The following is a 13993-nucleotide window of genomic DNA, read 5'->3' as shown; positions in this document are numbered from 1 at the left end:
TAGTTTAGTGTCTCACGTACCTTTTTGTGACACCGTATTTCCTCTCCTTCTGTCTATTTCTTTTCCTTTGTAAAGGTGCTCTATTTTTGTCTCAGGTTATTATTTAAGGGTCTTGCCGATATAAACAAAGAAAGACAGTATAATATTGTGTTGTCCTTTTAGGACAGCCTGTTTATTCAGTCTTCAAATCATCATCTCACTTTTCTAGTAAAACCATCTCTTCACACTTAATATAAGACAGTAGCATTTCAGTGGGATACATTTGACTTGTTCCATGTGCAGATTATCTTCTTAGAACGAGCAAGAAGCACCTTGTATTCATTGTTATTTAAAACTTATTTTTGAAGCGGCATGTTTTTTCCATCCTTAATTTGGCAAGAGGGACGTAAACCTACAGTGCATCTGTCCGTGATACTCCACAGATATTATGTTGTGATCTCAACACACTTCTCAAATATTTTAATTTTCCATAAAACAGAATTCCTCTCAGTAATGTGACCTTTTTTTTTACGAAAGGGGGGTTGAGAAGTGGATGCCTGAGTTTTTCCAGAAATAACATCCAAGATATTTTATCTTCATGACAATAGTTTAGTTGAAACCTAGCTATGACCTGGTGATACACCATCTTTCAGATTATATTGAATTCTAATGATCCACATGCACACATTTGGTAGATTCCTGACAAGAGATTGACGTAACAGTAATGATCAGCACAATTTTTAAAGTCCTGGAGCCAGTTAACACAGTGCCCCTCTGGCCATTCAGAGATACGAGTGACACAACATTAAAAAGAGGGTCTGACAGGAAGCTGCTGAAGCAAAACCTTGGGATGTTTGACTTTTTGGCTGAGATGATAGCTCGAAACAACCTGGATAAATAAAGCAACCAGAGCCTCAGTGCCGATGACTGCAGTATGCTCGGGATAATTCAGCTGTAAGTTTACAGGAAGTCATGCAAATATATATGTATTCTTTCCAGAGTGAAGGATGGAGAAAGCACGGGCTCCTTGATGTGCCTGCAGTGTGACTCAGATGTGAGTGGGAGAAGAGGTGTCTGAAGGTGCACGGTGAATCACTGATGTGCTCACATGAACGCAGCCTCAGTGCAGCCACAACATTAGCAGACACGCCACGATGCAGATCTCAAGCGTCCTTTCAAAGACAGCGTTCCTCCATAGTGGAATTAAAACAAACTCTCAAACACAGTGTGTGCTCAACCTATCTAAGTGATTAAACACAAAACTTCCTCCTGGTGACACAGAGAATAAACAAGGTAGCTGCTGCCACACAGTGGCTCATTAACCTCAGCACATCCTGTCACTCCTCAGTTACTCCCACCAGCTTCCCTCCAAAACTCCAACACACGCGCGCACACACACACACACACACACACACACACACACACACACACACGCATGCACGCACACGACAATGACACACAGACGAGACTGGACTTCAATAAAACGACACCACATACATTACAAAATATATTTTTTTTATATATAATATGATAACAAAGCACTTTTTCATGGCACTTTGTGATCACCGTGACACCTCAGAGGAGGGACAGATGTGACACTGAGCAAGTTCGACAAGCAAACATTCATAATGAACATTGTACAAAGAAACGAGTTTACACGATGCGGCGCGGGAACAAATACAGCTTCGGTACAGTCTAGACAACAACATCCATCAGCAAAGGAGAGACACAACGATGTCTGGGAGCGCTGTGTGTGAAAAGGCAAATTGCATGCCGAGGAATCTATAACCAAAGAAAAAGAAAATGATGATAGTAAATCTCTTTGGAGTGAAACAGTGGAGTGGTGCACCTACAGCACTCTGAAAGTAATGCAGTGTAATCTTCCCTGGCACTGAATTGAATGTACAGACAGACACACAGTGGGCGAGCGCCCTCAAAACGTTGGCTTTATTCTATCTAACAGCAGTACAGATGTGAACAGACGGGATCATTTTAGCTACAATCTGACTGTAAGACTGAAAGTCCACTTCTCAAACACACTGATATATCAAAGAATGATGATGAGGAGTGTTAGGCCAAAAAGGGTTCAGTTCACAGCCTGGTAAAACTGGGATGAAAACAAACTCAGAGCTTCGTGGCAAAATGCTATATCCACACAAACCGACGTATTGATTGTTCTTATAAAACCGTCATTTATCAGGAGTCGGGCCTGCAAACTCCAGTGGAGTGAAAATGCCGACGTTTTTTGAAAATAGGGCAGAACGTTCCTTTGCAACATGCTGCTTTCTATTACTACATTACTGAAGCTCAGTCAAAGAGGCCATATTGTACTTTTCAGGTCTTCCCTTACATTTGGTGTTTCATATATGAATGTCAAACATCTGTGATGTTACAAAGCCTGAATTGCTGGGAATTGTACTCTTAAACTGCCTGAAAGGCTTTGTTTGTAGTCCAGCCGTCTCTTCCATTAGTCATCATGTAACACATTTGTACAATACCAATCTTTGGGAACACAAAGATGTGAAAGGTCAGAGCAAAGTGTACCAATTCCAGCATCGTCCATGAGTGATGGCAACAGTAAAAGCACAAGATGGATCGATACCGGCTGTTTGTTTCTCATGTTTCGTTTGTTATGCTCAGACAAGGGCCTGAAAATTGTTTCTGCTTTTTCATTCTTACTTTATCAACAGTGATTTCTTGTGGTTTCTTTCTTGTGACAGTTTTACTCATTGTACTTTGCTTTGGACAACAGCGTCTAGATGTAAATGGAAACGTGTTGCTTTATCGTTCATTTTCTTTACTAGCTTGTTAAATCGGCCGTTAGCATTACTTACTCAGCTAATGTCGGTCATGTTGATTACTGCCACAGTCTGGGGCCATGTTTGACTGATGTTGTAATACTGAGGGAGAGTCAAGAGAATCTATGTGGATGTGAAACTTCATTTTAAGCCAACTAAATAGCGATTAGCAACTATTTTCATTTAGCCTTTTTCTTCAATGTGATAATGCAGCTCCCGCTCAGCTAGAAATTGCTTTGTTGTTTTACAAACCTTTTTATAAGTGCGGGATCCTCGCATGTGAAAAAGTGGTAAAACCAAAGGAAATAATTTGTTCTGCAACAACAACTAATGCTGTGATTGTTCTGCTGGGTAGCGAGTCCAAACATTTACCTGTTCTAACATTAGTGGTGGTTTTTATTTACAAAGTGGTTCTTGTGTTGATATTCACGGTAGTGGTGCAGCAAAACTAGGTTACAGTGACTCTGGTTGCAAAAAAACCTACAGAGCTGAACAGACTGTAGGCAGTGTCCTGCTCAGGCCTGTGGTAGGTGACCAATCAGAGCAGACTGGGCCCTTAAAGAGACAGGATCTTAAACAGAGTGTTTCAGATGGAGGGTGAAGAGAAGTGCTGCAGTATGAGAAAGATTACATGTTTTGGAACAATAAAACATGTAAATATATTCTAGCAGGCTTTCCAAATGAAAGTATGAACCGGAAAATGAGCACAATACGGCCTCTTTAAACAGCAGCATTTGAGACAGCCGAAAACAGTTTCAATTCAAACACGAGGTTGAGCGAGGCCCTGCCTTCATTTAAGAGGACGTACACGTGAGATTATTTTTATGTGCTCTACCCAGCCAACAGATTCCCATTATATGATGCAAAATTGACACATTCTGACACTTTTTTTTTTTTTTTTTACCATGACGCTCACGTGAAGCTGCGGGGAGTGTTACAAAGCCTGAACAGCCCCTGAAACGACACACACGAACAAAACACAACATATGGGCCCACTGATAATTGTGCTATACTCTTTAACAACATATTAAGGGCTTATGGATTAAAAGCATGGCTATGACCAGAGAGCCTCTTGTAGTAAAGCCGTGACTCTCTCAAGCTGCGGCACAGAGAGTCTGACAGCGGCTTCTCATGGCTGGCTCGCTCTGACTACCCGCTCTGCGTGGCGGTCCGTGCTCCACTGAGTCAGTCCGTGTGCCCTGCATGTCCCCTGACCACGAGGTGACACCCCCTACACCCCATACGTTCGCAGCTATACAGAGTAGATTGATAATATACACACTTTTATCCCTGCAGATGGATATAGCATTTCAGATTGCAACTCCTGACTTGTAATTCAATACAACTGTCACCACAAAGACAACAAACATTTCTACAAATGACATAAAAGAGATTTAAATTCACATTTCCAATAAGGGATGGCGGCCAATCCAGATCCGTTCGGTTAAAAGCTCAGTGGAGAAGACGAGAGTGTCCACTTCTCGGGTTCGGTGCTGGGATTGGCTTTTGTTGTAAGAGAGCAAACACTTTTATCTCCCTCACCCCCTCCCTCCCTGCCTCTCTCTCTCTCTCTTTCTCTCTTTCTGCGTTGTCTCTGCCTGGCGATCACGATCAGCTACAGACCACAGCAGCCAGACTTCTGCTTCTGAGACTCGATGTAGTCGTGTATCTGGAACTTGGGCTCGTTGGGCTGCTGTGTCACTCTGTGCTTCAGCTCCCTGATGGGGAGAGAGATACAGGGAGTTAGATACAGAGGGGGTGGATGTGTGGGATGCAGCACAGACAGGGCGAGCAAATCAAGAAAATGAGAAAGGAAGAGAAATAAAAAGAGTAAGAGCGAGCGAGGGAGAGACCTATCCTTCAGTTCTGAGATTTAATCAAAACGCCGCCGGTGTGAATCATTTAATCTAAAACTTGCTCTTAAATCACCTACATTACTTCTTCCACAGCTCTGGGAACGTACTGTGCAAACAGTCATTTTTAGACTTAATGACAATTCTTTTACATATTTCCTGCTTTTCTGTGAGAAAGGTGTGCACACAAGGACGCCAGGCAAAGAATAGAAATGATTAATGTTTGAGATCCACAGGGAGCCTCAAACATGCGAAATCCTATTATAACAAACATATTAGTGAGTGAATTAGTTGCAGGAATCAGAGCAAGGCATGTGAGCAACGATGTCAAGTCAAGAGGAATACAGCTGGCGTGTGCTTTCACCTATACAATTTGCAGAAACATTAATGTTCTCGCTGCAGAGGTCTATTTAAAGAGGATGTAGCTTTTGAAGCATAACATATTTGTTTGGGGGATTATTTGTAGATGACTCCGGAAATGAGAAAAGTACAAATAACCTCTCCATATCAGGCTTATCCCCGAGTGCATCTGTTTGTTTTTAATTTTCTTTGGTTGTTTTCTCTCATTGAGTTGGGGGGTGGGAACAAAGACGAAAGTCTACAGACTTTCCACCTGTCGCTTCTCGCTGAACAAAAATATGAGGTCTTTGATTTATGGCTCGGATTAAAAACACACGTCACCGATTAACCAGTTATATCCCTACAAATGAAAACTTCACACCTGTGTCCATTTATGAAATAATACTTGTCGCGCTCTACGTGCTGCATCGTAGGCAGCAGCTGGACTTGATTCCCTTGTTCCGGTTGCCTACAGCGCAGCACTTAGAATAACCATTAACCTGGATGACTGAGGACCTTTATCAACAATACTTATCGCAGTGAGTTGTCGGACTGGTAACTAGAAATTACATTTTTTTCGTAGGGCATAATGAAATTCACAAAATGGCCAACAGTGTGTAGTCAAACCCTCAAACATGTGATTGTCAAACAGCTACAACAGCCTACAGCCTAACTTCAGATGTATTCTGGCCATATTCTACAGGTTACACCTTAAAGTCTGTATTAATTCATTTGGCAAGTGGAAGGCAATACAATAAGATATTAACACAAAACACCTTATTACAGTAACTTGTTGCATATTTCCACATCCAGCATACACAGAAACAACATTATCTGTCATTTGGATTAATGTGTCTGCCCACCTGATAAACATGAGTCCATATCAACTCTCTGGATTTAAAGAGCTTTTTCAGTGCTGATGTTGAAATTGATGCTGAGAGTGAACCAGAGCTGTCATATCATCCATCGCTAATAGAAAAACATTGATAAGTATTGTTATTGAAATTGATTGGCAGCTTTAAGACTTACTTTGCAATAGCGAGGAAGGCCAGCTCCACGTTGACTCCCGTCTTCGCACTCGTCTCCATAAATGGCACGCCGTATTCCTGAGATGGAAAACACATTAGAGGAGCAAGAGGCGTGTCTGCTGCTGAGAACATGACCACATGGAGCCCACACACTTTACCTTCGCAAGTCTCTCCCCATCCTCCTTCTTCACGACCCTCTCTGCAGTCATGTCTGACTGTAAGACAGCAGCGGAAAGAGGAGACAAGTCATCACAACAGAGGTGACGGGTCACAGGCTCACCATGCCATTAGCTACAGTGATGCACCATCATTTCAGCCTGCTCCTCCCTCTTATCTTGCGGCCCTTCAGCCGGCTGTGGAGCCGGAGCTCCTTCAGACTGATGAGATGTCAGAAACTTCACCTCCAGCGGAAGAGCAGCACTCCCACAGACCGATGCCGCCAGTCCTGCTGCTCTCTCAGCAAATGATCTGAGCTGCTGCTGTGTGACATTTTTGACCCCGGAGAAGGGTGAGTCCTCTCTGCACCACCAGAGGGAGCTTATAAATATATCCACTATGACTGCTGGTTCCAGTGAGACATGAACATTTCTGTTTTCATCACCAGCAGCAGCATTGTGGAGGAAATTGTTTCATGCACGGGCGGCTCGGGGCAAGTGATTAGGAGGGTTTGTGGCATGTTTTGAATTCAGCCCACTCAGTCAAATTGATCAGATAACGCTGGATGATTGTGTTTATGTGGACTTCTTTACACCACAGGGAAATTCTTTTCAAGTGTGCACAATGAAAACATAGATAAAAAAAAAGACACACCAGGAGAACTAAGGCTGCGCTTCACTTGTAAATGTTAAAAAGAGTGAGTGAGAGTTTGCCTCCATGCATGTGCAGCTCGGCGGATGCATTTTCTGGCTTTTAAGCACTCGCTCGTCTGTCTGAGTGTGATAAGAGTGTGTTAAATGTGCTAAGGAGCCAGTTATCCTCCTGATCTTTTTTACGTAACGCAAAAAGGAAGCTTTGCTCACCTTGTTGCCGAGCAACATGATGACCACATCCTTCTGGGCATACTCGTGTATTTCAGTCAGCCAGGCCTTTAAAAGTACAAAAGACAGACAGATTCAGAGGAGGAGGGGGAGAGAGGAGAGATCGGTCTATAAACTAAACAAAATACCACCTCTTCAAGAGTGTGTTTTAGCTCTCCTCTTGAGATGTCTATTACTACTATTCTCCAATCAGTCACGGAGAGACTCACTCTTATTCTCGAACACGTCTATTGCTTTTCATCAGTGGAGCTGGGAACTGTGCAGCTCGGCAAACGATAACATCATGTCATTTTCCAAAGAGGGCTGCGAGGAAATGTTGGAGGACCACATAGTACTTTGCATGTAAATAGACAGAATGAGGCGTTCAGCTTGAGAGGGTTAAGGGAGTGAAAATGAAGAGAGAGCCGAGAGGGAGAGAGACAAAGTGGGAGGGAGGAGTCATTTCAGACCGACTTACCCTGATATTGTCAAATGATAGCTTGCTGGTGATATCATATAGCAGAAGTAACGCTGCAAAATGAAACAGAAGAGGAGTTCAGTTAGACCTTTATTGTTTTCTGCACACTGTCTTATGTAACACACACATCAACACCTACATGCACATTCCATGCACACTAATAAAAAGTACAGATCTCAGCTAGGTTGCTCCCTTACCTACACCCCCCCCCCCCCCCCCCCCCCCCATTCACACACACGGGCAAACACACAGAAGCATGAGGAAGTGAAATATAAAAAGCAAAGGTTACCCTGGGCATCTCTGTAGTAGGCGTGCGTTACGCTGCGGAATCTCTCCTGGCCGGCTGTATCCCAGATCTGCGCATCACCACATAATTACACAGCAGCTAATGTGGGAAAACTGAACTTCCTCTACAATCCGCGCAGCAAATCCTCCACAGTAAACAACTACAGCAGAAACGTACTATTATACTGTTACATTTAGTAACTACATATTCATATAAATAACTGTAAACAGAAAAAAAAACAAGCTAAATGCTAAAGAAGTGTGCATACTAGCCTGGCGTGGAGAAAATTGAGTGTCTTGAACAACCTAATAACAGTATATATAACGGACAGAATTTATAAAACAACCCGCACAGTCAAAGCAAGACTTAAATTTAGGTCAAGCTTGTGGGTGTTAACCACAGCTAGCTGATAAAGCTAAATACGTTTGTAGCACCTGCTCTCATGCAGAAGAAACATATTGATTAAGAGTAACAACACCTTGGTAATACTTAGATTGTTATTAGTTTGTTATCCCACATAAATGAGGTAGAAATCTGGCCATTGGAGGCTATAAAACAACCGAACTGCCTAAAGGTAGGCTAACTAGCCTAGCTTAGGAGACTAGAAAAATGAGCATCCCACAGCAAATCCTCCACAGCCAGTGACTCAAGCAGAAACATACAATAATACTGCTACAATTCAAAAGCTATATAGAGTATATGAACATGGAAACAGCTAAAAAACAAAACAGTCGTAGTATGAGTCAAACTCATAAGTTCAGCTAGCTGCTGAAGCTAAATTTGCTTTTGTACCCTTTAGTTAGTTCCTGTAAATGACACTGATTAAGATAAACTAACGCCTTGGTAATAGTAATTTAGTTTTCTATACTACACAACCAAGACAGAAATCTGTCCATAGAGTCATGATAAAAGTTAGGATAACTAGCCTATCTTAGCTAATTTTTAATACCCTTTTGCTCTTTCCTGTAGGCTAATGTAGGCCTATACATCAGCATTGATTGCCTAACATCTAGTAATTTACATTTAGTGTCTTATCCTTCAATAAGGACATGAATATCACAAAACTAAGGCAGCACGCTAATCCAGTCATACAAGATAAAAACAGACATAGGTGCATGCTAAAGGGTAAGCTAAATTAGCCTAGCATAGAGGAGTAGCTATCATTGCCCTGTCAGCGTTTGATTGATCAGAATTTGCTTCTTATTGTCATTATACTGAAACCACACATTCAAATGTTTTCAATTGTAGATTCATAACAAAATAATATCAAGACAAAGCTGACAGAACACATTTTGACTGCCTCACGTTAAAGACATAAAATCACAGAATCACATCTTCACCATCTGTTGTAATGCCTAGCAGTCAGCTGGAAACATTTTAACCCTTTTTTCTCTCAGCGTCAGCTTTTCTGCCTGCCTTTGCATAGTACTCTGGGTGATCAAGCCTATTTTGGAATTAATCACTGAATTTCTTTTTTTTAATCATGTGCAAGAAAAAAAAAAGGCTAAGGATTTACTCGAGCTAGCGGAGGAATCTAATTTGACACCTCCCACTCAATGCTGAACAAATAGGTTATAATGATGGACGGATACGTGCCTTCGATTAACAGCTTCCTCCACAGTCCCTTACACTAATACAATATCAGACACTATGATTGGATTGGTGATACAAACAATGGCAGGCAGGTGAGTGTAAAAGCATATTTAGGTCAGCTGTGATTTGCAAAATGACTTTTTCGGATTATTATTGATTCTGCATCATCTAGAAAAGCGCTCAGGTCGATACATGAGCCACGGGGGATGACATGATGCAGTGGACGAGCTGAAGCATCTGGAGAGAAGGAGCGTATCCTCACCTGGAGCTTGACTTTCAGGTTGTCGACATCCACCACTTTATTCTGCAGAACAGGGGCGGGGGGGAGGGGAGAGAACAGCCGTGAGAGACTTGACAATCCACCATATGCTTTGGAGAGTGGAGTGCTGCGAAAAACAGCACAGATATGAATGACGCACATGACGGCAGGCTGGAAAAAAAAAAGGGCTCAGAGAGACTCAGCGTGAGGTAAAAGAAACAAGACAACTAAAAGTGGCTTTTGAATGCTGGCAGGGAAAGTAATTTGCAACACCCACACAACAAGGTCCAGGGATTAGACTTAATTACACAACAGTGAGAGAGACGACTGGCAACATAACAACTGACTCCCCCGTTAATTTCCTGCAGCCCTGTAGGGGTGCCCTCTGATTTCCTGTACAGAACAGACCTGGCCTAAAATAGTTTGGGCACCTAAAAAAGGACCAAATGTTGTGACTGATGAAGATGCTGAATGGGGGGAAACTAGCAGAAATAACGCTGAGAGTGAGGTGGAGATAACATGCAGTGGTTTCAACATGCATGCCCCAACATGCAAGAAAAGACAAAACAGGTTCTCCCACGCTCTGTTTCAAGAGGTTATTTTGGTTTTCTTTTCTTTTTTTTTGTTGTATGTTTCGATGACCTGATACAGCGATGACCCAGGATACAACCGCCTTTCAACCTTGCACAGCAAAACACCAAAGACAGAGAGAGAGAGAGGTGGAGATGCAGGAAGTGTAGCCCACATATGTTCTTGCAGCACTTCCTCAATCACTTCATAACTTCTTATCAGTGACAGGTCATCGCAAAACAGTCTTTCCTGAGCAACGAACGAGGAAACGCATGCACCCGCAGAAACGTAGGCAGAAGGAGCCTGCAGGGTGACAAAACCAAAACCTCTGTCACTGGAAGCTGGATCCTCTGCCTCGGCAGGATGGACATGGTTCAACCCCTTGCATTAGTTGCCATGGGTTTCCATCCCCCCCCCCCCCCAATTATGACGTGAAGAGCCTGCATGCTGAGTAACTGCTACAAGGAAGCATGCCGAAAATAGACCGGCCATGTTACAAGCTGCCACAACAGCCTGCCTGCCTGTCCGTGCACAGAGGACAAGCTCAGCATATTGACTCGACTGGTTCCCCTCTAAGCAGCTTTGCCCCCCCACACACACTTTTTTTTAGCCCAAACACAAGCAGGAAAACAAAAAGGTCACATTAAGAGCCATCCTTCTGAATGGCAAACCAGAGTAAACCAGTGTCACCTTGCTTTGTTTTTTTTTTTCAAATGCATTTTATGAATGAAAGCTGATTTTGCAGCCGTTGAGTGGGAACGAGATGAAATGACGTCCGTGCAGCTCCACCTGTCAGACGTCTGTTATTGCTCTCTCGTGCCTGCAAAGAAGACGATACATCACTCTGGCTAATGCAGCCCGGTTTCCTCCTCAAATCACCCCCCACTTGACTTGCCCATTAGCTTGAGTGTTTTGCCTTGATTAGAGGGAAAACAGGAGGTCAGAGGGGACACAGCTGACTCCCTCCAGAGGATATACAGTCGAGATTCTGCTCCAAATTCAGCCCCGGCGACTGTGTGGGTCTGTGCGAGGCGCGTGTGACAAGGCAGGAGTTCGTCTGTCAGCGATATGACTCCTCCTGGACCGAGCTGAGCCGCAGCCAATCTTTGCAGGGAGACAGGGACGTGGGCAGGCATCTGCCGAGACATTTATGAAGCCATCAGCGGCGCCTCGCAGCACAAGTGGTCTGTGAACTTGACTGAGTGGTGCGAGGATTTGTACATTCGGTGCCACCAGTCGCAGATCGGTGAAGTGTTCTGGGTGATAATTGGGCCGATGAACAGGTGGATCTGTTGTCGCTTTGTGAAATATCTGCAGGTTGTTTTGCAGACGCTAAATATCTCCTGGCTAAGAGCAACAAGAATAATAATACACACACACACACACACACACACACACACACACAGAAACACAGACACAGAGGAATAATGAGAACTGTCCCGTGAGTCTGGAGCATCTCTCTCACCCTAAAGTCTATTCCAACGGTGGCTATAAAGTTGCCTCCCAGAAAGGCGCCGTCTTTAAAGCGCACCAAGACGCACGTCTTCCCCACGGACGAGTCTCCCAGCAGCATCACCTGTGAGCGAGAACAACCCACCACCAGAGAAGAAGAGGGTACAAACAGGTTACTGACAGCCTGCACAGGAAATCGCTTTTGCAATCGAGCGAATGTTTCACAACCGGTGGCTTATTTTTTCTTTAGTCCCACATTACATTGTGCAATGTCCCCCACAGTAAGCTTTCACTGCATTTTGTGTTGACTGGGCTGCCACCGAAATGTGACGCTCTGCCAACACCGGAGAACGGGGCGACTCAAGATGTTGCAGCCAACTGTCGCTTTTGATCACAACAACAGGATGTGCAATTACGCGAGCCATCCATCCATCCAGCAGCATGTGAAGAGGACCTTATTTGTAATTCACACACACGCAGGAGTGAGTCATAGCTGCACAAACATACAGGGCAGAGGACAGTAATGCAGTTTAACTTGAATTTAACTTCTCTCCCATTGTGTGTGCCTCTTGCGTCTGTATGCCATCTTTAATGGGGAGGCTTTTGCAGGGAGCAACAAGTAGCCTACACCCTCAGCAAATATTTGCATGCCAGAAAGGGCGGACAGAGGCGACCTCGAGAGATTTACAGGCTCAGAGGGATCCTTCTTAACACATATGAAAGCATCAGGTCGCAGACTTGCTGCCTGTCATGGCCTCTTTTAATAAGCCACACTGGTCTGCTGACAGTTAATGGTTGTCACTCTGATTCTCCAGATGTGGAGAGTCAGTAATCATGTTGTTTTGCTGCATGGAACACCCAGCTGTTTCCGTGTCAGAGCAACAGCAAAGAAAAACAAAAAGACAGACACCTGTTCCAGCAAAGGAAACAAAGCAAATAAACACACACGACCAAGACGGAAATACACACCTTGAAGGCAATATCATAATACTCGTTAATAGACGCGCATCTCTCCAACACATATTTTGACGTTCCGTTTTTAGTCTGCTTGTCCGTCAACGATGTCTTTCTTGCAGACATCGCAATGCCAAGGAGGGAAAGAGCGCAGGCTGAGGGAGCCACAAAGCACAGTTATCTCCGAGATGTGTCCAAGAAAAGACGCGCAGATCGTCCCTCCGCTCAGTCCCGGTCTCCGGCAGCCTCCGGCAGCAGCCCCTGTGCTTGCATTACTGCGCGCGGCCACACAAAATAATGATCACCGGGGCGCCTCCCGATGAGAGAGAGAGAGAGAAGAGAAAGAAAAGAAAAAAAAATCACACCTTGATCTCACACTGTCAAAAGACGGAAGCGATGACAGGAAAAAAAAACAAACTTGAAAACAATCGGCAGCGGCAGAAGGCGCTCCGGCGTCTACGCGGACCAGTCAGGAGAGCGCTGATGACGAGCGGGCGGAAACATTTCTCCGATTTTCGCAGCGCGGAGCATCCTGGCGTGGGCAGATGATTAACTGAGTGTGTGTGAGGACGTCGGCGGCTCCAGCAACACCGCGCAGAGCCGAGCCGGGCATCGCTCTGTGCTCTCAGGCGGACATTGTACCCAGATTTTTTAAAAAAACAAAACAAAAAAAAAAACAACGGCTTGCCGGGGGGGGGTTCAGTCGATGCGCGCTGGTGTCTGACTCAGCCGCCGCCACAGGTGGTGCTCGATCATGGAGAGGGTCAGAGCGAAGAGTCACAGAGCCGGAGAGGAGGAGAGAGGCTGAACTGTGACCTGTTAGATTAAATACACTTCACCTGTGAGGAGGACGCGTCTCCTGAATTGAGATAAAGTGTTGTGCGTAAAAAGGCGCACCATTCTTGTCTGCAAACTACGTCTCCAAACATGTTTCCTGCAAGAGGAACGCTGCTGAAACCAGCTTATATTACCATTAAACTGTGCTTCTGATTAATTTCTTCCATAGCTTCAACCAATTTGCCCTCCATCAGGCAAACAAACAATCCTCCAAGTCTCTCTCCCCCCCAACTACACGTGAGGATCCTCTCATGTCACACATGTCTAAAATGGTTTCAATGAGACTCGATTTCACTCAGGTCCGGAAATCAGTCTTCTCCTGCGGTGCTCTGTCTCCCCCCAGCGTTCAGAGTCAAGAAGAGGCGCCTCTCCTCCTCCTCCTCCTCCTCCACTCTGTGGTGACAGGACTAATGAATGACACTCGGTCAGGGATCACTTATGTAACTGCCATGTCATCTCTTGTTCAAGCACATTAACTCATCTCTCGGCTGCGGGCAACGTGAACATAATGATACAACTGTCGTTTCGCAGATGGATCCGAGAGGATGCTT

General features: G+C 44.4%; 1 protein-coding gene across 3 annotated transcripts; it reads right to left on the bottom strand.

Annotated features, from left to right (window-relative positions):
- Positions 1–1473: 1473 nt before the first annotated feature.
- On the bottom strand, positions 1474–13701 carry zgc:112183 (uncharacterized protein LOC550410 homolog). 3 transcript variants are annotated; one of them, XM_037090181.1, is made up of 9 exons: positions 13577–13701; positions 11665–11775; positions 9633–9674; positions 7781–7847; positions 7492–7544; positions 7017–7082; positions 6156–6212; positions 5999–6075; positions 1474–4495 (listed from the first exon to the last, which is right to left on the bottom strand). In XM_037090181.1, exons 1-9 carry the CDS (start codon positions 13631–13633, stop codon positions 4393–4395), a joined length of 633 nt encoding a protein of 210 aa, XP_036946076.1. In that variant the 5' UTR covers positions 13634–13701; the 3' UTR covers positions 1474–4392. The 3 variants fall into 3 exon arrangements, with proteins under 3 accessions (XP_036946076.1, XP_036946077.1, XP_036946075.1); XM_037090182.1 differs by lacking the exon at positions 13577–13701 and adding an exon at positions 12971–13501; XM_037090180.1 differs by lacking the exon at positions 13577–13701 and adding an exon at positions 12621–13495.
- Positions 13702–13993: the final 292 nt, after the last annotated feature.

Source organism: Acanthopagrus latus, chromosome 23 (assembly GCF_904848185.1).
Source record: "Acanthopagrus latus isolate v.2019 chromosome 23, fAcaLat1.1, whole genome shotgun sequence".
Taxonomy (NCBI): Eukaryota; Metazoa; Chordata; class Actinopteri; order Spariformes; family Sparidae; genus Acanthopagrus; species Acanthopagrus latus.
Note: the sequence above shows the minus strand (reverse complement) of the source record. Positions and strands in the feature narration are given on the sequence as shown.

Bases quoted from the DNA above. Each gene is read 5' to 3' on its own strand.
- zgc:112183 (XM_037090180.1), bottom strand. From the start codon at position 12,731: ATGTCTGCAAGAAAGACATCGTTGACGGACAAGCAGACTAAAAACGGA. The intron at 7,083-7,491 runs GTAAGTCGGTCT...GTACTTTTAAAG, and splicing joins TATCATTTGACAATATCAGG to GCCTGGCTGACTGAAATACA. The intron at 6,076-6,155 runs GTAAAGTGTGTG...TTTCCATCTCAG, and splicing joins ATGGGGAGAGACTTGCGAAG to GAATACGGCGTGCCATTTAT.